The 25812-nt window shown below is 41.0% G+C and overlaps 1 protein-coding gene across 1 annotated transcript in view; it reads left to right on the top strand.

Annotated features, from left to right (window-relative positions):
• Positions 1-25812, top strand: part of LAMA2 (laminin subunit alpha 2) — a 450699-nt gene that overhangs the window by 193984 nt on the left and 230903 nt on the right. The window contains exons 11-12 of the mRNA XM_034766884.1: positions 855-995; positions 2441-2614. Coding sequence (XP_034622775.1) covers positions 855-995; positions 2441-2614 — 315 coding nt within the window. The remainder of the gene's footprint in view (positions 1-854; positions 996-2440; positions 2615-25812) is intronic.

Here is a 25812-nt window from a genome sequence, read left to right as displayed (position 1 = left end):
CATGTGCAAAATAATTTGGAGAGAGTACTTATAAGGATAATTCTTCTCTGGGGTATCTTTGAAAAATACTGTTGCATTATTCAGCTCCCACCACAGTGTGAACCTTTTTGTAATGCACCCCATGTGGAGGAGAGGCATCTCTGTCTCAGCATATGGGCCGGATTGATCACATACTGGTAACTCAGCATCTCAACTAGTAAAATAAACCTTTGCTGTAAAACAAAATTACAAAATGCTGCAATGATCTGGCACTTAGGTCCTCTGCTCCAGTTCTCCGTAGGTTCACAGATCATCTATATGGTTGGCAAATACTGTCAGTCATGGAGGGAGAAATACAGGCCTTGCCTATACTTGGATTAGCCCTCATTTCAGCCATCAGTGGCCAGCTACAGGAGTAGCTGCACTGGTGCAAACCCCAAGCATAGACAAGAAGAGCTGAAAAGCTGCATTTTGCACTGGATGAGCATACCCTGGTTTCAAATAGCTATTGCAGTTGCTGGACACTGATTGCTGATTCCCAAGAATAGGCAAGTTGTACCCCATGCTTTCCTCCCTTGGGCCATCCATGTTTTAGAGGAGATTTACTAGATTATTGTGAAAAAATATGTTCATGGAAAAGGTATAAAGTTAAATGGCCAAATTCTACCTTCAGTTGCACACATGCAATGCCTTTAACTTTAGTTGGGCTGCACCAGCTTAATTGTTTGGAGATTTTGGCTCTTATATTGAAAAATTAGGGGACGGTTTCCCATAAAAGTCTTCCTTTTGCATTGTTGTATCAAACCAAAAGAGAGCAAAAAGCCTTTAATTTTAATATGTAATAGCTGAAGTAATATTCTAATGTGCATTTCCAGGAAAATGTTGAAGGAGAAAACTGTGATCGTTGTAAACCAAGTTTCTTCAACCTGCAGCAAGATAATCCCAGAGGCTGTGAGGAGTGTTTTTGTTCAGGGAAAACAAACGTCTGTATAGACTCTCACTGGACCTACAGCAGTGTAAGAAAAATAATAGTAAACATTATAGCAAAAATATGTCATTGGTTATGCTGTCTTTTAAAATGTATGTTGTACAACACATGTTGTTCTAAGATCTGCAGGCACATTATATACCATGAAAAGGAGTTTTCACACACAAGAACTGATCTTTCTTTGTTTTCATTGTGAAAATGTTCTGAAATCACATTGTGGTTGATATAGAAAGCAACTCAGAAATGTCTGTCAGAGAGGAAGCTGTGTGTGTGAAACAGTCATGGAATGTGCCGATGATGAAGTATGAAAAATGAGGGTAATTCCAAGATGTCCATAGGGCTGCCTCTTTTCTGGGCATGTAATAAATATCCAATAGACACATGGGTTAATTAAGAGTTTGCACTTACAAATACACAATTTGTGTAAGAAATAATATCCTTTATAAGGGCATGTAAACAGTGAGGGTCTTATGCCTCTGGTGAATTTCTTTTGTACAATATGTATATAGCATTGAAGCTAAAGGTGGGGTGACCCTTCCAATGGTCTTACTTGCAAAAGCACATTGTAGAAAATATTTTTTTTTTGTACAAGCATGCCCTATACTTTCAATAAGTCTCGAAGTCTGGACACCAGTTTCTTTATAAAGGGGCTATAATACATGTCTGTAAATCTAGCGTGGGAAAATCTGTTTCAGGTTAAATAGCTACTTGTTTTGGCTGTTTGGTATATGGGAACTCTGGGAGTAAAGCGGTCTGCCTGGTGTACTCCTCTACATACCAGTATCCAGAAGCTTTTCCAGCTCACAGCTGAGCCATTTCATAGCTCTGCTGGTATCTAGGCATCTGGAAACCAACCAAAAGCCTTGAGCATGCTTGCATGTATATTAAGCTCTTCTGTACTGGTTAGTTTCCTGATAGAGGATTTCAGAGATTCAGGTTTTCGGTCTTTGCTAGCTGGTGCAGTAGACGAGACCTTTGAGCTTCTAAGATATAGGTCTTTAGAACAATAATCTACATTGTGTCTGAATAATATCTATTCAGATTTGTTGAACTCTCACTTCAGGCTTCTGTACCATCTGGGACTTATATCACTTACAGAGTATTTGTGTTGTGTGACCTACAGTGTGAGCATAAATGGCTCTGATTCAGATATTATTGGGAGTGAGCTGGAATTCCCTCCCCACTCTCTGTTAAGCCACGGGGAACAAATATTTACCTATGGCATCCCCTAACTTTTTGCCAGCCTAAGTGGCTGTCCAGGACACACAAATCCAAGAGCCGGTATGCATACAGTAGATTTATTTTCCAATGAATATTCTCATGTCACTGAATATGATTCTTCACTGAGATTAATCAAGATCTTAAATCAAATGAAGCTGCAGAAAAGACAAAAAACAAAACAGAGGCTGGTGGGTGCTGGGACTTTGATATCTTGACTTTCCTTCCAACAGGTATTTTATTCTGTCATTATAGGTAGGAGACATGAGTGGCTGGTATCTGACTGACGTACCTGGTCTCCTTCAAATTACACCTCAGCAGGACAGTTTTGGTGGACCTCAGCGGCTTAGCATCAGTAATGTGGCTGCCAGAAGAGTGCTGCCGCTGATTTATTACTGGAGTGCACCCAGCCCTTATTTGGGCAACAAAGTAAGTGCAGATGGTCCTTGCCTGTATGATCATTTAATTTATTGCTAGGGAAAGATGTAAGCAATTTTTTTAAAGTTCCTGTTGAAGGGAAGATTAAGTTGGATAGCTATTTGACCAGCAAAATTGCTTGCTGAAAAGAACTGAGTTACGCATGCAGAGAATCCTTATGAGACACAAAGTATCAAGGGAGAGAGGAATTAACCTGAGACCTCTTGAGGCCTCTGCTGTCAGGTCTTAGAGAAGCTCAGATAATTTGCAGTGTTGTTTTTTGAACAAATTGGCTGGCATATGAATATGTGTTTCAGGTTGTCCTCTTCACTTTCCATCTCATCCTTGGATATGAAAGGCTGTTTCCTATCCTGCTTTTCACAGATGCAAAGTGTATATCAGATGTTGTGAGTTAGGTTACAAAACTTTAATGCTTGGCATAAACTTGTGTAGGGAACTCTGCCTTGGAATTCAGAAGGTGCTGTACTAAACTTTGTGCCAATTTCACTGCTCATTTTTATTCATATCCTCCCCCCCCCCCAAACACATAAATATATAAATATATAAGTATCTGCCTTCTGAAGGTTACTGCACTACGTTACTTTTAAAACCTTTGAAGGTCTCCCTGGCTGCCTTAGTGGTCTGAGTATCAGGCTTGCTATCCAGAGACTTTCTGTTATCACAGGTGGTGTGTTCTTAAAATGAGTTTTCTGTCAGTCTTTGGAATTTGGGACTGTGTTCAGAAGTTGAGCTTTTTTCTGATTATGGTGAAGTATATGAAACTAATGTGCTTCAGCACATTTTCCATTCTAGTCTCTTCAGGCTCATCCACCTATTTTTGTCCTGTTGGCTGGAAATCAACATGACAAAAGGTAAGTGAGCATGTGAAGATTAAACAGCATCATTTCCAAAGAATGTGGGCATCCTGCTCATGGCTATAAGATGCTTAAAGATACCCCAGCTGAATGGGCTTGGCTAAGGGAAGTTTTTTATAGCTTCCATACACCGTGAACTTTTCCTGTACTCTAGTAGAAACTTTACACAGACAAACTTCTTCCTTTTCCATTCAATGAACAAAATAATGGGAAGAGTGTGTGCAAATTGTCTGAACATAGAAGACATTTTTTCAGTGTAATTTGAAGGTCCTTTGTGGTTTACTGTCAGACATTTCTGTATGAATGAAACAATTTGCCTTAATAACTGAACCATATAAATTTTTGATACTACAATAATACTGAAAGCACTCACAAATTACCACAGTACATCTTAACTGTCATGTTACATCATGTAAATTATAGTCATGATGACATGCTTAGCTTGGATGATTTAGTGTATTGCTATGGAAATGGAGTATTGCAGGTTCTTATTTGTAAACTCAATAAAACATCTCTCTAAATAGCTGAAACTGGATTAAACCAGCCCTTCTCAACTATGACTGCTAGCTGTGTTACACGTATAGTAATTGCAGTTTTAGGTTAGGTGTGCTTACCCAAGAATGTCTGCTTTAAAAGTATGCAGAGAAAGGTTTTAAGAACTTTTATATCAAGACATTTGTTTAGTGTAATCCATAACTCTGGGATCCATGCTACAACTTCAATCCCCTTTCTTTTTGTCTCTACCCCTTTCATTAAAATGTTCTCTCTAAAAATAAATGTAAGTAAAACATGGGGACAACTGTCCCTCTATATTGAGAGATCCCAGTTTTCAAACATAGCCCCAAACCTTTATTTGAAAGGCTTCTTTTAACATAAGGCTGGCATGTGGTGCACATGTTGATTTCCATATATATTCTAGCTGCATGTTTTCGACCCACCTACAAGTGCTACTTTCACATGACACAAGAGTTGTAAAATGAGATGATACTGAGTTTGTAACCCTGAGCTTTGCTTAACAATGAATGACACTGGAGTTAAATGAGATTGTTCTGTGGCAGATTCTGGTTTCTCTAAAAAGGTTGGACTACAAAGTGAGTAACAGGAGACTGTAGGTAACGCTCTTAGGACTCTTGTTTATGTGAAAGTGACTGACTGTATGACTAGGAGACAAGAAAGCAAGAAAATGAATGTAACATTTCAGTTGTTGTTGTTGTTTGTTTTTTCTTGGGTTTTTTAGAAAAACAGAACAACAACAAAATACTACTGCACTACTAGCAACATGTCAGAAGTTAGGTGAAATTTTACCAAATTAAAAATATAAAATACATGCAGCTCTTGTGTTATATAAAATGCAGATTTTTTTTTTTTAAACAAAAGTAAGAATTTTCAGATGCTTGTTTTAGCCTATATTGGTTTAAAATGGAAATTTGAAGGCATGGTTTATTCATCAGATGAAGGGCTGTTATTTGGATTATTCTGAAGCAATATAATTTTGCAAACTGATGGATTATTTTATTAAGAAGAGTTTTTGCTTGGCTACTATTAAGATTTAACAGGGATTATATAGTAGCTTTTCTGTCTATTTTATGGCTGCCAATTTAATTCTGGATTGAGGCAGTCATAAGAACTTGGTAACACAATACTCTGTAAGGGTATGTCTACGCTGCAATTAGACACCTGCAGCTGGCCCGTGCCCGCTGACTCTAGCTCATGGGGCTTGGGCTAAGGGTCTGTTTAACTGTGGAATGTAGACATTCTGGCTGGGGCTGCAACCTGAGCTTTGGGACTCTCCCACCTCACAGGGTCCTAGAGTCTGGGCTCCAACCTAAGCCCCAACATCAGGTTCGGCTGATTGCAGCTCCCACTGGCTGCGGTTCACAATTCCAGGCCAATGGGGGCTGCGGGAAGTGACATAGGCTGAGAGATTCTGCCTAGTGTAGAAAATGCTTTTGTTCTATTAAACAGATAAATATTACACATTTTAAAGCCCCTGTTTGGTAAAACTGCCTTTTTAACAATTGCTTTCACTAGGAATTTATTTTTGATTATCTTTAAAAGAAAAGGGAATATGTTAATATAATGTTAGCATTCTGTCTTAAAGCTCCAAGAACCAAAAATTTGAATTAAGGCTAAAATTTCATCCATAACTCTTTCCACTGTGCATAGGTATTATCCTTCTGTGTAGGCCCCAAAAGAATGGCTGCTTTAATATCCCATATGATCTGTATCAGCAATGCAGCACAAGGTGAGTGAAGGGCATATTTTTAGCCTTAATTAGGTTTGTTCCTTCAGTAGGTTTAATCTTTAGGGCTAAACATTAGAACATTTGTATCTAAAGGTGTTTCTGAAAAAATACTGTGCAACTACACGAAGGAAATTGGGCAGGAATGGTGTCCCTAGCCTCTATTTGCCAGAAGCTGGGATTGGGTGACAAGGCATGGATCACTTCATGATAGCCTGTCTATTCATTCCGTTTGGGGCACCTGCCATTGGCCACTGTCAGAGAACAGGATACTGGGCTTGATGGACCTTTGGTCTGACCCAGTATGGCCTTTCTTATGAAATTGCCCAAGCAAATGGACAATTGCACATGGACAAATAACCATTTACATGGGCAATTATCTGATTGTTTGTATATGCGTTGCTTGTGTGATGTATAAAATAACATCACCATAAAAATGCTATGACTTTAAGACCCTGTGCTGCTTGGTATTATGCAGCAATGGGAGTTTAGGCTTTGAAAAAGGACTGCAGGTACAGCTTAGTGAATCCTGTATACTAATACATCACCATAGTTTAAGGAAAAAACAAAAAAAGTGTAAGTGTCTTACTGTTCTGTGTATAACCGGGTTTTGCACTCTTTATTTCCTTCCATTTGTGTTCATTTTTGGTGCAGTTCTGGTCCAAGAGACAGAATCATGCAAAAGAAATGACAGAATACGGATCACACAGAACCCCCCCCCCCCAAACAAGCGTAAATAGTACAATGATGGACTGAAACAGAAATGCCAAGATCAATTGTCCTAAATTATTAATGCATCTAGACCCTCAAAACTCCATCTAGTATTCCCATGGTTTAGCTTCAGATAGCAAAAATTGGAGACTGTTTCTAGATCATCAGACTTGATAGCTGCAATTTGATACCAAAATATGAAAACATTTTGGCTTGTTTTCACTGCAAGCCTGGGAAAGGAAAGCAGTCTCTGCTTGACACTTCCTGATGGTTGAGCTGACAAAGTGCTATTGGAAGCTAATTTTTGATAACCTTTTCTTTTGAGAGCTGCTGGCACTTCTTGGAAAACCTTAAATGTTAACAAATAACATTGATAGCATGACGGTATGTCATAACTGACCTAGTGAATTTTGCTCAATTATTTATAACTCTAGCTGCCCTGATTTTTATATATATATATATATATATATAAAACACACTTTTAAGTTTATTTATTTATTTATTTATGTTGAGCTAATGAATTCTGATGGATAAAATGTCATATATTTATTTAAACGGAAGTAAAATCAAATGGGTGTCCAGCAAGGTGGATAAAATTGAATTGTTTCAATCGGATATTTTACTTAATTTTAAACAAATCTAAATTTAAAAATAATCATTTGAATTTACAACTGTGCTCCAAGAACCCCTTAACCAAGGCTGGCTCCAGGCACTAGTGCAGCAAGCAGGTGCTTGGGGTGGCCAATGGAAAGGGGTGGCCCATCCGGGTCTTCGGCAACAATTTGGCGGCGGGTCCCTCGGTCCCTCTCGGAGGGAAGGACCTGCCGCCGAAGAATGAAGCGACAATCGCGGCTTCCCCCCCCCTTACCCCCCCGCCGCTTGGGGCAGCAAAAACGCTGGAGCTGGTCCTGCCCTTAATGCCAGCTGACAAGGGGGTGCAGAGGGGTTACAGGGATTTCCCGACTGGTATATACATAGAATCATAGAAATGTAACACTGGAAGGGACTTCGATAGGTCATCTAGTCCAGTCCCCTCCACTGAGGCCAGACTAAGTGTTATCTAGACCATCCCTGACAGATGTTTGTCTAACCTATTCTTAAAAATTTCCAATGATGGACATTCCACAATCTCCGTAGGTAATTTGTTGCAGCTTTTTACTATGCTTATACTTAGGACGTTTTTCCTAATATCTAGCCTAAATCTCCCTTGCTGCAATTTAAGCCCATTACTTCTTGCCTTGTCCTCAGTGGTTAAGGAAAAACATTTATCACCCTCCTCTTTGTAAAATCCTTTTACATCCTTGAAGACTGTTATCATGTACTCCCCCGCCCCCAGTCTTCTCTTCTCTAGACCAAACAAACCCAGTATTTTCAGTCTTTCCTCGTAGGTCATGTTTTCTAGATCGTTAATGATTTTTGTTATTCTGCTCTGGACTTTCTCCAATTTGTCCACAACTTTCCCCAAGTGTGGTGCCCAGAGCTGGACACAGTACTCCAGTACATTCTAGTTCACCAAAGAATGTCAGATGAAGTCTCAAAAGCTGGTGTCAAATTGGTCATCAGTATCACTGTGGAAAGAAATACATATAGTTGCTGAAAGTTATGTTCTTAAGGTCTCTGTCTAGGGACTGGTTGCCAGCAAAGGTGAAAAATAGATTTCTGTTAGACAAAAAATGTTTATCTATTTGGCTGTTTATATGTCAATTAAATATTGTATGGTTCACAGTGGGTCTCTGCTCATCAGTAAGACCTGAATGCTAGTGAAGGACTGTAAAAACTTCAAAGAAAAGAATAACAGGAAGAAGTAAACAGTGGGGTGGGGAGAACCCTATCTTGAGGTGTACATCAAAAGCTTGCTCTAGTTCATTTGGGGGACAAAGAAGACACTGTCATTATTCATCTACAAAGTAAATGGACAGTGAGTTTGCTTCATGAAAGACGGGTCTCATTCAGGCTTGGTCGAAATCACCGGAGAGAACTTTGTGTGAGACAAGCCTGTTTAGATAGGAGTATAATAATTATTATTATAATGATAATTACATAACAATTTAAAAAACAGAAAGCATAATTCTCCAAATTATCCAGAATCCCCAGTGTTTAAAAAAAGTACATGAACATTTAGACCATGGTAGGAAGGGGTGTGAATCTATCCCCCACACCTGCCGCAGACTAACTGTTCCTCTACAGTTTTCTGATATGCGTTAACAGTTCGTTAGAACACTTTGATTTAGTCCTCTCTGAAATGGGACTAGATAGGCCCAAAGTAAGGTATGAGGCAGATCCCCAGCTTGTATAAATTGACTAAGCAGATTACTTAACAGGGCCTGATTTTCAGAGGATGGATGTTCAGCACTTTAGCAACAGGGTTTGTTGCAGGGATTGGTTCCTGGGTTAGGGTTTTTGTTGTGTGATGTGTGGTGTGTGTTGCTGGTGAGTATTTGCTTCAAGTTAGGGGGCTGTCTGTAAGCGAGGACTGGCCTGTCTCCCAAGCTTTGAGAGTGTGAGGGATCATCCTTCAGGATGTAGATCCTTGATGATGTGATGAAGAGGTTTTAGTTGGGGTGCTGTAGGTGATGGCTAGTGGCATTCTGTTACTTCTGGGTACCCTTCTGGCTCTGTCAATCTGTTTCTTCACTTCACCACGTGGGTGTTGTAGTTTTAAGAATGCTTGATAGATCCTGTAGGTGTTTGTCTCTGTCTGAGGGATTGGAGCAAATGCATCTTAGAGTTTGGCTGTAGACAATGAATCATGTGATGTGGTCTGGATGAAAGCTGGAGGCATGTAGGTAAGTATAGCAGTCAGTAGGTTTCCGGTAGAGGGTGGTGTTTATGTGAACATTGCTTATTTGCACTGTAGTGTCCAGGAAGAGGATCTCTTGTGTGGACTGGTCCAGGCTGAGGTTTATGGCAGGGTGGAAATTGTTGAAATCCTGGTGGAATTCCTCAAGTGCCTCCTTCCCATGGGTCCAGATGATGAAGATGTCATCAATGTAGGACAAGAAGTAGAGTAGGAGTACTAGGGGATGAGAGCTGAGGAAACGTTGTTCTAAGTCAGTCATAAAAATGTTGGCATACTGTGGGGCCATGTGGGTATCCATAGCAGTGCCACTTACTTGAAGGTATAAATTGTCCCCAAATCTGACATAGTTGTGGGTGAGGACAAAGTCACAAAGTTCAGTCACCAGGTTTGCCATGACATTATCGGGGATACTGTTCCTGATGGTTTTTAGTCCATCTTTGGGTGGAATGTTGGTGTAGAGAGCTTTCTACATCCATAGAAGTGTTTTCTGAAAGATCACCAATGGATTGTCATTTCCTCAGGAAGTAAGTGGTGTCTCGAAGATTGCTGGGAGTGCTGTAGCATAGGGCCTGAGGAGAGAGTCCACATAGCCAGACAATCCTGCTGTCAGGGTGCCAATGCCTGAGATGATGGGGCATCCAGGATTCCCAGGTTTATGGATCTTGGGTAGCAGATAGAATACCCCTGGTCAGGACTCTAGGGGTGTGTCTGTAGATTTGTTCCTGTGCTATAGCAGGGAATTTCTTGAGCAGATGGCGTAGTTTATTTTGGTACTCCTCAGTGGGATTGGAGGATAGTGGCCTGTAGAATGCAGTGTCAGAGAGTTCCCAGGCAGCCTCCTGTTCATATTCCAACCTATTCATGATGACTACAGCACCTCCTTTGTCAGCCTTTTAAATTATAATGTCAGAGTTGTTTCTGAGGCTGTGGATAGCATGTTCTGCATGGCTGAGGTTATGACACAAGTGATTCTGCTTTTCCACAATTTCAACCCATGCACGTTGGCGGTAGCATTCTATATAAAACTCCAGTCTGTTTCGACCTTCAGGAGGAGTCCACGCAGAATCCTTCTTTTTGTAGTACTGGTAGGAAGGTTTCTGTGGGTTAGTGTGCTGTTCCAGTGATGTGTTGGAAATATTCCTTGAGTTTGAGATGGCAAAAGTAGGATTTTAGGTCACCGCAGAACTGTATTGTTCCTTGGGGTGGTGAGGCAGAAGGAGAGGCCCCGAGATAGGACATGCTCTTCTGCCGGGCTAAGAGAATGAGGTTAGAAGGTTTATGGGTTTTTTTCTAAATGTGCCTTTGAACTAAGGTCCAAGTCAAACCAATTTTCTGTTTCTAGATAGGGTATTAGGAAAAACTTTTTCACTAGGAGGATGGTGAAACACTGGAGTGGGTTACCTAAGGAGGTGGTGGAATCTCCTTCCTTTGAGGTTTTTAAGATCAGGCTTGACAAAGCCCTGGCTGGGATGATTTAGTTGGGGATTGGTCCTGCTTCGAGCAGGGGGTTGGACTAGATGACCTCCTGAGGTCCCTTCCAACTCTAATATTCTATGATTCTATGATTCTAAGAGTATAGCTGAATAGATTAACAATATTGTTGGGTGAGTTAAGGGTACCGCTTTTGTGGCCCCTTGTGGCACGTAGGAGTTTAGATAGTTTAGTGTCCTTTTTCCCCTGTAGAGAAGGAAAGTGTATGTTGTAAATGGCTTGTCTCATTTTTGTAAAGTCCAGCCACGTCGAAGTTTGTGTGGAAGGTTGTTTTTTTATGAGTCTCCAGTTTTGAGAGCTCATTCTTGATCTTCTCCTGTTTGCTGTATAGGATGTTGATCACATGGTTCCTCAGTTTCTTTGAGACTGTGTGGCACAATCTCTCACCATAGTATGTGTGGTATGTTGATTAATGGATTTTTTTACCTTCAGTCCTTTTGGTATGATGTCCATCTGTTTGCATTTGGAAAGGAAGATGTCTGTCTGTATCTGCATGAGTTTTTTCATGAAGTTGGTAGTGTGTATTTCAATTGTTTTCTTTTATGGTTTTATAATAATATATGGAGATATCCTGTCTCCTAGAACTGGAAGGGACTCTGAAAGGTCATTGAGTACAGCCCCCTGCCTTCACTAGCAGGACCAAGTACTGATTTTGCCCCAGATCCTTGAGTAGTCCCCCCTAAAGGATTGAACTCACAACCCTAGGTTTAGCAGGCCAATGCTCAAACCACTGAGCTATCCCTCCCCCTGAAGTAAAAACAACAAAAGTTTCTAATAACATGAATTACTTATGCTTTGATCTGATCATCTAACATCTGACTAGAATATTGTGTCTTTTAAAAGCCTTCAGGCCTTTGTCTCCTTTACTCTATCATTACCTGCTGCACAAGATTTCTGAATGAGTCCAGACTGCTTGGTTAATCTCTGGAATGCAAGCTGAGCTGCATTACCTTAGGTTCCCATTAGCTTTCACTACCATATTTTGATCCTCAACGGGATGGTAAGGTGGGGCCAAAGATTTTGTTTTTCAGAAAGATAATTCAACTAATGACAGCAAATTTCTTTAGAAAGGAAACCTTGGTAGAGATTTTAAATATGCAATAAGTCTCTTGAAGCTAACTTTTTTTAAAGTTCTGTTTATTTCCATGGGCCCAGGAGATGAAAGAGTTAAGACCAGATGTTCAGCAGATTGAAATGGGAGTAATATGATAAAACCCCAATTTGAAATGTGATGAATTATTAAACAAGCAGCTTGTTGGGTGATTGAATATTACCTGCAAAGTACTGCTCATCTCCAACTCCTTGAGGCACATCCAAAGCTAACGGAATTGAGCCAATTAGACTGACTGTCTCTTCAATGAGTTGTGACCTATCAATGGTAATAGCTTATTATGATGATAAATGAACCCATCTCTCAAACTGAAGCCTGAGTACACAGTTCAGCAGTTTCCTTGAATCATGGGGCCATTACCTCTCAACTTCAGATCGACAGGAGCGACAGCAATGAGAACAAATAGCATGCACGAATAGACACAGATGATTGTTTTACCCAAATGAATATATTTACAGTTATTTTTGGTAAAGCTGTTTTTCTTTTAAATATGGACCTGTCTGAACATTCCCTGTTTTCACTGAAAATATATATAGCATTTCTCACAATGTATGAAGAACACCATCCCCATCTCGTGAGATGGCTGGATGAATTTCTGATTGGTATCTACATGCCTTTTCAATCAGCAGGGTTTCAGAGGCATTACTATATGGCAGAATATCTTTTCTGACTGAAAAGTTTGCTTTATTTGTTTAGTCCTATTACCCCTTGTCATTATTGTGCCAGAAGTAGTCCACTGGGGGGGGGGGAAGAGGAAGGAGCAGGAGAGTTATAACATCAATACACTTTTGTTTTTTTATTAATTTATTCTTGCTGTAAAGAAGTTTTTTGAAACTTTCAAGCGAAATAATATGAGGCATTTGAGAATTTTCTGGAAGAATTTTATTTATTTAGTTAGTTGTGAAGAAAGGATATTTATGTAAGAACTGAGCGTGTTTACAACAGTTTTCTTTCTGCTTTAATTTGCTCATGCTTAGTAAGAATTCAGTTTTATTAAAATGGTGGTGCCAGAGGCACACAGAGTACGTTCATAAGACCATAAGAGTGGCCATACTGGGTCAGACCAATGGTCCATCTAGTCCAGTATCCTGTCTTCCAACAGTGGCCACTGCCAGATGCTTCAGAGAGAATGAACAGAACAGGGCAATTATCAAGTGATCCATCCCCTGTCATCTAGTGTCAGGAAAGATGACTGACAGCCCCCAAACTGTACTTCTTTTATCCACCAGATAGTTACTTTGACCTGGAGTGACCACCTTCTTGAATGAAAGTGTAGTTCAGTCTCCAGAGCCAGTCAGTCAATTATGTATATATGGTGTGACAGTCTTTAATTATATGATCACGTGCTACTCTCAAATAAAACAATTCATATCCAAATATCTCCTGCAGAGCCCTGTATCATTCAAATGCACACTTTATTGTGTATTTAATGAGGCAGGACTCCTACAATTACATCTACATTTTTGCATTGCAGAATTGCACAGCATGTCTGCAGAGGTATTAGTAGATGTGGAGAGTACTCTCTGCAATTTATCCACCAACTTTGCATCTTCCACCCTAAAGAACTCTACAGTAGCAATTATCACTTCATCTTCTTCTGGTTCCTCGAAGGTCATACAATCAAAGTCTTTCTTTCTTTTATTATATATTCCAGATATTTTATCTAGAACTAAACACAGCTGTACATTTTAATGTTAGTCATTTTAGTACAGTACATAAAAATATGAAGAAATTAGTCAATATTTTATTGTCCATGGCTTTGGAAACAAGATTTCCTAACTGCCAAGCCTATGCAACCAAAATTAATAAAATGAATTAGCTAAAACTACTTTATTTAACTTATGCCATAGGTTTGAGATGCCTTTAAAGCTAATCAAATACATAGACTTGATGATATTTGGTCAGCTGTGTCTTCTGATTTAAATGTTTCAGTTAATGTTGTTTAGTCTGCTGGATTGAAAGACTTCTCTGGAAAGAAAGTTTATACTGCATTGCTCCTTGAGGTCTTTTGTGATGTGAAGTGCAGTTCAGTTAACTCGTTGTTGTTGTTGTTGTTTTTATATTGATATAAGATATATGCAGAGCTCAGGCAGAAATGCACAAAAATCCCTTCTGTGTAGCATTCCTCTTTTGTGTCTTTCATGGTATGTTGTGCAATCATATTTTTCTTAGACCGATGTAAGTAACATATATGTCTGTATTTATATAAATGTAAGTTACATCGGTCTAAGAAAAATATGTTTGCATAACACACAATTAGATACAAAAGAGGAATGCTACACCAAATGGGATTGTAATTTTTTTAAACATGGAAACTTACAAATATAAGATAGGAAAGACCCAAGTGCCACTAGTTCCTGTTGTGAATGTGCTTTATGCTTATGTATTGGAATTGGTTGGGGTTTTCCCATCCAAATATTTCCATGCAAAATTCTAATTTTGCCAACGATTGGGAAAAATCAAAATGAAATTTTTTGTTTCAGGTTTGGTCAATCTGAAATGAAATATTCTGGTTGTTGAACTGAATCAAAACATTTAGTTTCAGGTCAGTTTGACATTTATCTGTGTCTGCCTGAGCTGCTGCAGTGCATCATGGGAGCTGTAGTTGAGGTGCCTCATGCCCTCACTCTCTTCTGAGGATTGAAAGGGGGCTCTGAAGGAGTAGAGAAGGTGCAATATTTAGTGACAGAAACACCAGCCCACAATTCTTGTTCTCATCCCCCAGAAAAGATTTCTTGCAATAGGCATAGCCCAGGGACAATCTCCTAGTAGATGGTCAGCCCACAATGTGTCAGGCCTCCCTAGACTCCCATGTAACAAGAAGCCCAGTCAAGGATCTGCAAATTGCATTGGTCAGTGAGACAAGCATCAGCCCAAAATCTGTTGACCCTTCCCAAAAATTGGGGGTCAGGAAGAGTGATACAGCTCATCAGCCCTATCGAGAATCCTATAAGCAGATGGTCAGTCACATCCTAGCCTAGCCCCATTCCAAACCCAAACAGATTAGCAGTTTACCTTCTGTGACATGCAGAACAACTGAGCCAATCATATGTTTTTCTTCAAATGATGGTCCCTATTGTATTCCACTGAGGGTTATATGCATGCACCTGGAGTCAGAACTTTTCAAAGTAGTAGTGTCTGTTGGACCCTGCATGCACCCTTGTGCTACCATTCCAGCTCTGGTTCCAAATCCAGTTCCAACTGTGGAGCATGTACCACTGATGCTAGGGCGGGTCAAATTGGCCCCCAGGCCTCATGAACTCTTTGCCTTGGAGATAAGGTCTCCACCTCTTCAGGGGGTATGCTCTCCTACATTGTACTTATCTCATTTGGATCGTGTTCACACCTACTCCCCTACAACTCCTGTGCTTCTGCCATTTGAACTGGCCTCTGACTTCTCGGAATCAGAGGACTTGAGTGGAGTGCAGGGTCCACTCCTCCTGTGCTGTTGATATGGCTGTTTGAAGGTTCCACCAATTCAGTGGCAGTTACCCTCCTTTTTCTCAGCAAAGGAATCATTGATACCCCACTCCTTGGAGTCCTCTGCAGAAACCATTGGATCCGCCTTGTTTGCTGTCCTGGGAGTCCTGGCCCCAATATCCACCTTAGATTAGATTCTTAGATTAATGGAGATATCCCATCTCCTAGAACTAGAAGGGACCTTGAAAGGTCATCAAGTCCAGCCCCCTGCCTTCACTAGCAGGACCAAGTACTGATTTTGCCCCAGGTCCCTAAGTGGCCCCCTCAAGGATTGAACTCACAACCATGGGTTTATCAGGCCAATGCTCAAACCACTGAGCTATCCCTCCCCCCCTGGAACCTTTCTGCTCAGCTTGGGAGGGGTCCCCCATCTCACCTCTTCAGCTGTCATTGAGTAGGCATTTAGAACTGGTATTGGGGGATGAACTGCTTAGCCTGCCAGAATGGAGTGGTTCCTTTCCTTGTCCCTGGATGCAACAGTGTCTGACTCCCTCCTCGCTCCTGGATGACTAGTGCCAGTTCCAGGACCTATTACGCAGAGTGGCCGAGTACCTCCACATCCCACTGGAAGAGGTAGAGGATGAACACAACTAGCTGCTTGACATCTTATGTGCCTTGGTACCGACCAGAGTATCTGTACCGATTGACTTGGACTGTCTGGCATACTCCAGCCACTGGCACACCCACCCCCAGGGGGGTAGAGAAGAGGTACTGTGTACCTACAAAGGGGACTGAGTGTCTGTTCTCTCACCTCTCTCCCAGTTCCCTCGTCATATAGGTGGCGACAGAATGAGTTCAGCAACAATACCCATGCTCCACCCCAGTGAACAAAAGGGAAAATGACTGGACCTTCTGGGTCTCAAGGTCTTCTCCTCTGCCAGCCTTCAATTTCTAATCCCAAATTACTTGGCTCTATTCACTAAATACAACTTCCTTACCTATGGCAAGTTAGCAGACTTTGCAGACAAGCTTCCCCAGCAAGATGGTGCCACTGCCAGGCTATCTTAGAGGAAGGGAAACTGGTCACGAGGACAACACTTCAGGCCATGGTGGATGCGGCAGACACTTCTTTGCACACAATGGCTATGGGGATTGTCATGAGGAGAGAGTCATGGCTACATTTGTTAGGTTTCCCAAGAGATGTCCAGAACACTATAGATGACCTCCCTTTCAATGAGTCTCATCTCTTCAGTCAGAAGATAAATGATTCCCTCCATTTCCTCAAGGACTACAGAGCCACTCTACGATTGCTGGGTATCTATACACCAGCACTCAAGCAGAAGGTCTACTGCCTGACACCAATGCAATGATTCAGAGCTCCTCAATTCTTCAATCAGTGGCCCAATGAGCCTCCTCGCACATAACAGAAGACCGTATGGCCACTCCTCCAGGTACATGATCACAGACTTCAGCATCTCATACTAAGTCTTTGCTGAAGCAATATTTCTGAGTGCATCTAGAGAGCTGTCAACCATCTTGCCTCATGCCGCATGCCCAACCCACCCCCTTTGGGGGCATTTAGCACTCTTCTTACCAGCTTGGAGTGCGATAACAATGGACAAATGGATCCTGGATGTCATTCGACATGGCTGTTCATAATGCTACTTGACCCATGTCCCCTGCCCTAGCTCCGCCTCAGGGACCATTCTTATTACAGTATCCTCTCCCTAGAAGTGGACTACCAACTACAAAGGGGAGCAATAGAGCCTGTTCTTGCGATCTATCAGAGCTCAGGGTTCTAGTCCACCTATTTCCTGGTTCCCAAAAAGAAGAGTGGGTAGAGATCGATCTTAGATCTCCGTCTCAACCATTTCATACATAAGCCCAAGTTTTGTATGGTCACGCTAGCAGCCAACATACCTTCACTAGAAAAGGGCATGTGGTTTACAGCTCTCTTACTTTCACATAGATATCCATACTACCCACAGACATTTCTTGAGATTCCTGGCAGGCCTTCGACACTTCCAATACAAGGTTCTACCATTTGGACTTACCACTACTCCATGGATCTTCTCTGTAGTGGTTCCCCCACTTTGCCCTCAAGGGGTCTTTATATTCCCTTATCTTGACTAGCTAATAGCAGCGTGATCCAAAGGGAACGCTTGAGCCTCGACCTCCATGCTGCTCACACTCCTCTCCTCCCTGGGAATGAGCGTAAACATTGAAAAATCACATATAATCCCTAGAAATCATTGGGGCCCGCATTAATGCGGTCTTGGCACATGCCTACCTACCAGAAGGCAGGTTCCAGATCCTACAGGAACTGATTACCAAGGTGGTCTCTGGTCCTTCTATTCTGGCCAGGACTTGCCTTTCCCTTCTTGGCCACATGGTGACCTGACAATACATTACAGCCTTTACTCGTTTTTGCTTTGACTGCCTACAACTGTGGCTCCAAAGGGCCTATTCTCCTACGCACCAAACCATGGGCTTACTACTGACAGTTCCCCCCAAGGTTCTCTCCTCCTTCCAATGGTGGACAGACCCAGGTCAAGTCTGCACCAGGATACCCTTCCTCCCATCCTCCTCAAGCACAACGATCATCACGGATGTGTCGCTCGTTAAATGGGGTGCTCGCATGGATGAGCATATGTCACAGGACTTGGACCACTCTGGAATCCCGGATACACATAAAAATCCTGGAACTTCAGGCTGTGTGGAGAGCACGTCATGCATTTCTTACATCTATTCACTCCCGTCACATTCTTATCATGTCAGACACCACCACCACCACCATCATTTACTACATGAACAAATGAGGGGGCATTTGGGATTGGTGCATTACCCACAAGATCCTGTTGTGAGTAGCATATCTTCCCAGGACTCAGAACATAACCACAGACTCTCAGCAGGAAATTCATGGCCAATCATGAATGGGAGCTCCACAACACCATGACTGCTGACATTTTTGACCACTGGGGGACTCTGACTAGGGATCTTTTTACTTGCCCTGGTCATCCGCTGGGCAGACCAGATCAATTATGCCTTTCCTCTGCTACTGCTCCTGCCATGTGTCCTACACAAAATCAGAGAGGAGCGAGCAATGATCATTCTGATTGCTCTAGTCTGGCTTCATTAGATCTGGTTTCCCCTCCTTCTCCACATGTTGGCATGTCACCTGATTCTGCTGCCAGCTTTCCTGGAGCTCCTCATGCAGCATGGTGGCAGGATCAGGCATCCAGAACTGCAGATGCTTCACCTAAGAGTTTGGTTTTTGGATAGGCATCTTCGCTAGAGCAGGACTGATCATCAGCAGTTCAAGACATCCTCTTGAGAAGCAGAAAAGAGTCCATGAGGTGATCCTATATGGGCAAGTGGATGCATTTCACCTCATGGGCCCAGCAGGGGGGTTTTCACCTGAAGACATGGACATCCCTCTTCTTCTGGACTACTTTTGTGGAGTAAAGTACATCTTTAGCTCATTTTTCAATCTATATAGCTTTCATGTTTTCATATGGGTAATCAGTACATACATGCTGCAGGTTTTATTTAGCAGACAACTGTTTTACAGATCTGTGTGAGTCATTGGCACAGAAAAAATCTTATTTTTCCAGGAGTGTAATTGAAGGAAATTTCAAAAGTATTTTCCTAAATGCCCACTATTTTCTCTGAAGACTCTTTGGAAATTGTAAAATATGGGCTAAATTCTTTGACTCTTAATACAGGTCTCTCTTGCATGTTCTGCACAGGTTTTACTCTTGATATCCCATTCAAATTAGTGATAGTTTTGCATATGGACAGGATATACAGAATGTGCAATTGTGCTCTGTTTGGTAGGGAAGAAGGGACACTGCTGATCAAAAGGAGAAATTTTATTTACAGACAATGTCTGTAAATTAATCACCGGGGACTCTTGAAGTAGAGCTGATAAGCAGCAAATTATTTTCTCAGTGACACCTGTGCAACATCACTAGTTTTCTTCCTCCTTGGTTTCAGTTGAGTTGCATAGTTGTAATAGAGTGCAAAATTTGGCAATGTTCTCTAGTTATCCATAGCATTATAGTCTGTAGAATCCTGCTCTTTGCTTAGACCATAATGAAAAGTAGCTGTGTGTGTTTTTCTTAAAGGTTCTTTGCAGGAATCTAGAAGACTATTAGGCTTGATGTGCTCCATCTGACACCCAAAATTCTATTGGGGAGAAGCTATACACTGCCAAAAAAGCTACACACACAATATCAAACCCTAAACTGTGCTGTAGTGCCAGTACTGTTTCATGTCTTAGGGCCACAATTTTCAAACACCTGAAAACTTACCCAAATATGGAGTTAGATGCCTATCAGCTATTCTTGACGGTAGTGAAACTCCGTATTCATTTAAATGGCTAACTTCAGTCATCTGTGTTTGAAAATTTAGGTCTGAGGATTCTTCTTCTCTCATTATCAATCATCGCCCCATAGAAGCAAGTTGATTTTGTGTATAAGAGGGCTTAAAATTTCATAAATAATAAAGCAATGCTGTATAGTATGTGTGATTGCAGTGGAGTTTTACATCTCACTTGTACAGCTTTGGGATTGCCAGTATCCCTTTGGACTACCCTGGAGCATCCTGGGAATTTAAGTTACCACTGCAAGGCAGGGTTTCATCTTCCCTAAGTAGGCAGTGAATACCACTTTATAATAAGTGAACATTAATTAATGCTCAAATACAATGGAAGTATTATTGGAATTATTTTAAAAAATCCACATTATTACTGAAAAGAACCATCATAATGAATGCTACAGTCCATATTGAATTACAATGTAATGGAAAGGTATATGTCATACATTAAGTATTATAATGGATGTCATTATGGTCAATGTTAATACAATGAATACCAAATTAATTAATATGAAACTGACACTAAAAATAAAGTATAATCATTAGCTATGTTGGTAAAGATATGCAGTTTTATCACACAATTATCCAGACACCACAGCTTACCATGCACTTGTTGTGGGTGATCTGAGAACATCAGGAAAATGTCTTTACTTTGAAATTTGACTTTGCGGTAGGTCAGGAAATTATAAACCACTGAACCAGAAATACAGCCAAATGTTCTATGCAAAATATTAAAAATGCTACGACTGTAGTACTAATACTGCCCAAAAGGCAATAATGCATCTTCCCTTTCTTTGATATGTGAGCCAACCTACACAGAAATCCCAGCAAGCTGGCAACAGAAATTTAAACAAGTAAACATGTTTCTGTTTGTGTGCTTTACAATGATGTTGATTGTGTAAACAAAAATGTGAATTCCCAGTCACTTGGCTTACCCTTATAAATATGCCTCCATAGGACAGTATTCAACATCCTGTTTAGAGCAGAGAAAAAAGGTCCCAGAAAACTGGCCCAATTATTATGTATACCCGAAAGTTCAGTGAGCTCTTCGAAGTTCCAAAGATTCTTGTTGTTATCCCTTGAGGCTTATTTTTCATTGGAAGCCATAAAGTCTTCTGTATGTTTTTTTTATAATTATTATTAATGTGCCACCAGGACATGAGGAAATTCAGATTGCTTCAAACTCAGGAGACCACAGGCTTGTGGAAAAATGAAGTGATACTCAGAATGAGTGTTACATATGATCTCATTGAGCTTTTCATTTTTTAGTTGGGATGAGGAAAAAGAGAGGGGTGGGGAAAAATTGTAGAAACTCATTGATTATCAAAGAACCCTTTCACAGTATTTATTTGGTTTCAGAGTAGCAGCCGTGTTAGTCTGTATCCGCAAAAAGAACAGGAGTACTTGTGGCACCTTAGAGACTAACAAATTTATTAGAGCATAAGCTTTCGTGGGCTACAGCCCACTTCTTCGGATGCATATACTCCAGTATATGTAGCCCACGAAAGCTTATGCTCTAATAAATTTGTTAGTCTCTAAGGTGCCACAAGTACTCCTGTTCTCTTTGAGTATTTATTTGAGCATCTAAGAGAAGAAAGAAGGAAAAGATGATTTTAGCCACAAAGAACAAAACATTTTCTTTTTTTTTCCTTGCGTGTCTAAGGAACTACAGTTAAAATTCTGCTCTTTGATCTACAGTGTGGATCTGTATTAGATATTCTTCAGTAGCTCTGAGGGAAGAACTTCCTCTGTCATAACTGGGAGCTTTGCTCATGAACAGGTACACAACATATAATGTAGCTGCACACTGAAGCCAAGAGATTCACACTGCCGATCGGAGAGGAGAAATTTGCTGTGAGAAAGGGACTGTAGACTGAAGTCCATAACTACTCTTGTGAGTATTTTTTCTTGACTCTTCATAGGGGAGAAGCAGGGGGTATGTGGGAGGGATTGTAGAATAGTCTCTTCTCAGGACATAATGCTTGGTGCAGGAATTAAGCACAGGCATTAAAAGGAGAATATGCACTTCAGTTCCTGGTGTCAAGTCCTGTGCTCAGAACTGCTTTCTAGGGAACATGTTTGGAGGCCCTAAACTGGGCATTCAAATACTGAAGAAAAAGGGGGACTCTGAGAGGTCTGAGACTGAAAGCCTGTCTCATTGCTTTCTCCCCCCTTATAATTAATTTTGTATTCTTACAGAAAATTGTTTGAGGGTATAGAAAAGATCTTAAGCTCAGGAACAGCCCTTTCCCACAAGCCTCCAGCGCACTTTTAAATTTTCTGTTGTCTTGGGAGCAGAGTGTGACTGGCCTTACTATGGTCCTGCCAGGGAATAAAAGTGGAGTAGGACTCCAGATCCTGCATGGTTGTGTTAGTGCTTCTTGTGGCGCTAACACAGCTTTTTCATGAGTCCTAAGTGGCTGGGTGGGGTAGGATTGGAGAGACGCAGGCCAGCTGAGCTGAGCTGGCTTGAGGGGGTGGGGATGGGGAGTAAGCATCTAAGAGAAGGACTGCAGCTAATTAGTTTCCCCAGGGAGTAGGGTAAAGAACTGTGACGCATTTCCTCCCCAGATCTCCTCCTTAGGCAGGACAGCTACGAGCTGGGCATAAAGCTAAGGTTCAGTCTAGCCAGTTTGGGTTTGCTGTATTACATCTGCCACCAGACAGAGAGAAGAAAATATTTTTGAAACTATAAATAGTAAAATTCTTTAATGCCTTTATTCTTATTTTTTCTTAGTGGCTTATTTTTGCCTCCACATGACATTCCCTTCAGTAGCTAATCACATCCCTTGTGTCAGCGATGTCTGGAATCTAGAGGATTTTAGGATTTAATCTGTCTTTTCCTGGATTGGCTTCAAGAAGATTGTAGCATTTTAAAATTCTTTTTGCTTAGGCTCAGAGCAACATCATGCACTAACACACCATCTATTGTTAGAGCATTACACTAGTTCCAGGTCTTAACTTCAGTACGCCCATCACATGCTGCTCTTTGTGCTAACGCATATCAAAAGCAATGGATCAAGGAGAGAGATTTGGGTACCCATATTACTTCAGTCTTAAAAATTGCTTAATGGGGTTGAGTGAAGTGAGAGGACAGAGCAGGCAAGGTCACAGAAGGATCACTGGTACAGGAACAATCTCATTACTAATAATTTTAATCTTTAAAAGGCCATATTTTGCCTTCTCTTGAATGGGTTTGTACAAGGGGAGTAGAGAGAGGGCACAGCAGAGACTGAACATCTATACTTCTTGTACTGTGTTGTGGGCAGCTAGGATCTTGAACCTTGTGTTCTCTGCTGAACACAAGATTGGGTTCCTTTAGGGTCATCAGTTATATGAAACATCCTAAAAGGAGCGTATGGCCATCGCCTCAACACTTTTCTGCACCAGCTGGCAGTCTAAGACCAATGCTTGTGGTAGCACTCTGTGTGCCCATTTAATGATGTAGCAGTTGCTGCTACTTTGTACACTGTCCCAAATACCTTGTGGTATTTTAGTTCTTAGGCATGTTTGTAACACACTCCCAACATGGTATTGGCTTTGAAAGCCACAATCTAGACCATAGAATGGAGATACACTGAGAGCCATAACAACCACAAATAAACTCAAGAATCCAGATCTTTAGCTGGTGTAAACTGGCATAGCTTCATACAAGCCAACACTGCTCCATGGAATTATACCATCTGAAGGCTGGGGCTAAAGTGTCTAAATACTGTACTGCTGGTGTAACATTATTGGTCAAATTATAACTCAGAGTAAGAGAGTGAATTGGTTGAAATCTGACTGATGTGTTTAGAGATTATGTTGTGACACCAACTTTAAAACAAAGCCTCTAAAAATTGAGGCAACTTTATGGGACACAACAAAGTCCTTATTAAAATTTCAAATCTATAAGAGCTGTGGAGTTCAAGTACCTTGCAGAATGATTATGGGAGTCATATAAATAATTCCATTGTACAAAAATACATCACGTAGGCACTATAACAAGTTAATTACTTTGCAGCAGTTCCTAAAAGTGGGTTGCATTAGCAGATTAGTGATATAAAAACAAAATGACCTGAGAAATCCTCCTGCTGTAGGGACCAAGTATTAGGTCTGACCGTACCAGTCACTTAAGTTAATAAATTCTCACATCTGAAGTTACATTATCCACTTTTCTATCTTTTACAGAATCCAGCTAGGCTAGATCAATATCCTGAGGAAATGTAGCTTTCTATTTTAAGATGACATTTTCTTACTTGGCAGGATATTATCCTCATACAGCATGTGTACAATATGGTACTAATTTGGGTCTCTATGTGTTAGTCTGGGAAAAGTCACCCGACTCTTACTACAGTGAGTCGGGGCTTAACTCTTACTTTTACATGCTTTAAAACACTTTTAGAATATCTTACTTTTCCTCCTCCTTAAATTATTGTCAGATGATATTGGATAGATGCGATAGGCAGGCAATCAGAGTCAGCTGGTGTTGCAATACTGTGGATAAGGGCCTATTCCTAATTCCATAATGAAATTTTCTTATCAGGGTGTCAAATTTCATCTGGACACTGAAACTGGGCACATAAAATTCTTGAGGTCTTTGTGTCTATATTCGGCAAGAGGGTCAACTACAGGGTATGGTTTGATGTGTTTTTTTGGGTCCAGAGATTACCTGCGGGAAAACTAATGTGGAGATTAGTTGGATAGTAGTTTCTGAACGATCAGAAGTATCATCAATGTGGATACTGAAGTATCCCAAGACATTTAAACTTCATCACCATGTCACATAGGAGATGTCTACACTGCACAATAAGCCCAGGCTCTGACTCGGGTTTGAGCCCAAGCTCCCCTTCCATCCACCTACAAATTAGTCTTACTTGGGTCAGCAAGCATTCAGGACCCAGATCTTAGGACCTTGTCGGAGTGGGGTGCAGTGGTGTTGGGTGGGATGGATTAGGGGAGGGAGTTGGGGCAGTCAGACCCTGAGTCCCACTGATACTCAGGTCCAAGCCCTGTCATTTTTCAGTGATGCCACTCAAGCCACAGACCTGAGTCAGAAGGTCTGTGTACTGAAGTATGGATGCACTAGCATGACTGCGAGACCAAGGTCCAGCAATTGTAAGCCCATGTTTACAATGCAGTGTGGACACCCTAGTGTGGGCTTGCTACACTGAGTCCACTAGTCCGGGTCCAGTAGACATGGGATTACAGTGCTGTGTAGATATACCCATAGTGCCTCTGTCAGCTCCTCTGGGAAGCCTTTGGTGCCAGGGTATTTGAAGATTAGCAGAATACCCCAATTAGGTTTGTCTCTGGAATCACAAATTAAGCAAATACATTCAGAGAATTTTACCTGAAACTGATACTATGTCAGTAAAAACTTTTCTCTCTCTCTCTCCATCTTTATTTTCCATCCTGCCCTACCACAAAGACATTTTGCTGCTGGGTCATATGCAAAATACTACTTTTCACACATAAACTACTTCCTGACCTAGTCCTTCTTTTCTGTTGCCTAAATACAGTCCTATGGGCTAATATTTTTACCTTTCAGATTCAAGCAAAGCTGAAATTTTGCATCCAATTGATCTTAGAGCAACCCCAAAGCACCATTAATCATTTGGTAAGATGAACTCCACCAGAGAAAACAGTTCTATGCAAATTCTGATTTAACTACTACTCATGCAGTTTGTAAAATGAGAGTCTCTTATATTAGCAATGGGAAAGGCCTGTTACTCCATGCTGCTGTGTTAGTATGGTTCCCAACATTAACTGAAAATAACTCATACTTCAGAATATTCTGAGAGACTGTTGATCAGTGCAGATGTGTGTATATATAGGGTCCTTGAAAGGATTTTGGCCACTTCACTTCTAAAGTAACTACCAAGTTGATACATTAGGCTAAACCAGATTAATTCAGCATTGAAACCCTTTCATCCACATCAGGTATTCTCTAATAATACTGCCATAAATATAACCCCCTTTTCTCAGCTAATCTCTACTGATCAAATGTCATTGGAATGGGTAGTGTGGCATTTGGTCACTAACTTTACAAATCTTTAATTTTGGAAGCTCTTTCATGATTGGGTGGATTTATTCTATTCAGATCCTATGGTATTTGCTGGAGTGAAAGGCTATATCACTGTTTGATCTGAGTTAGGTAAGTGATACAAGTCTGTGTTTTTATAAAAACAACAACAATAATAT

The sequence above is a fragment of the Trachemys scripta genome, chromosome 3 (genome assembly GCF_013100865.1).
Source record: "Trachemys scripta elegans isolate TJP31775 chromosome 3, CAS_Tse_1.0, whole genome shotgun sequence".
Classification (NCBI taxonomy): domain Eukaryota; kingdom Metazoa; phylum Chordata; order Testudines; family Emydidae; genus Trachemys; species Trachemys scripta.
This window is presented reverse-complemented; position numbering and strand designations above follow the sequence as displayed.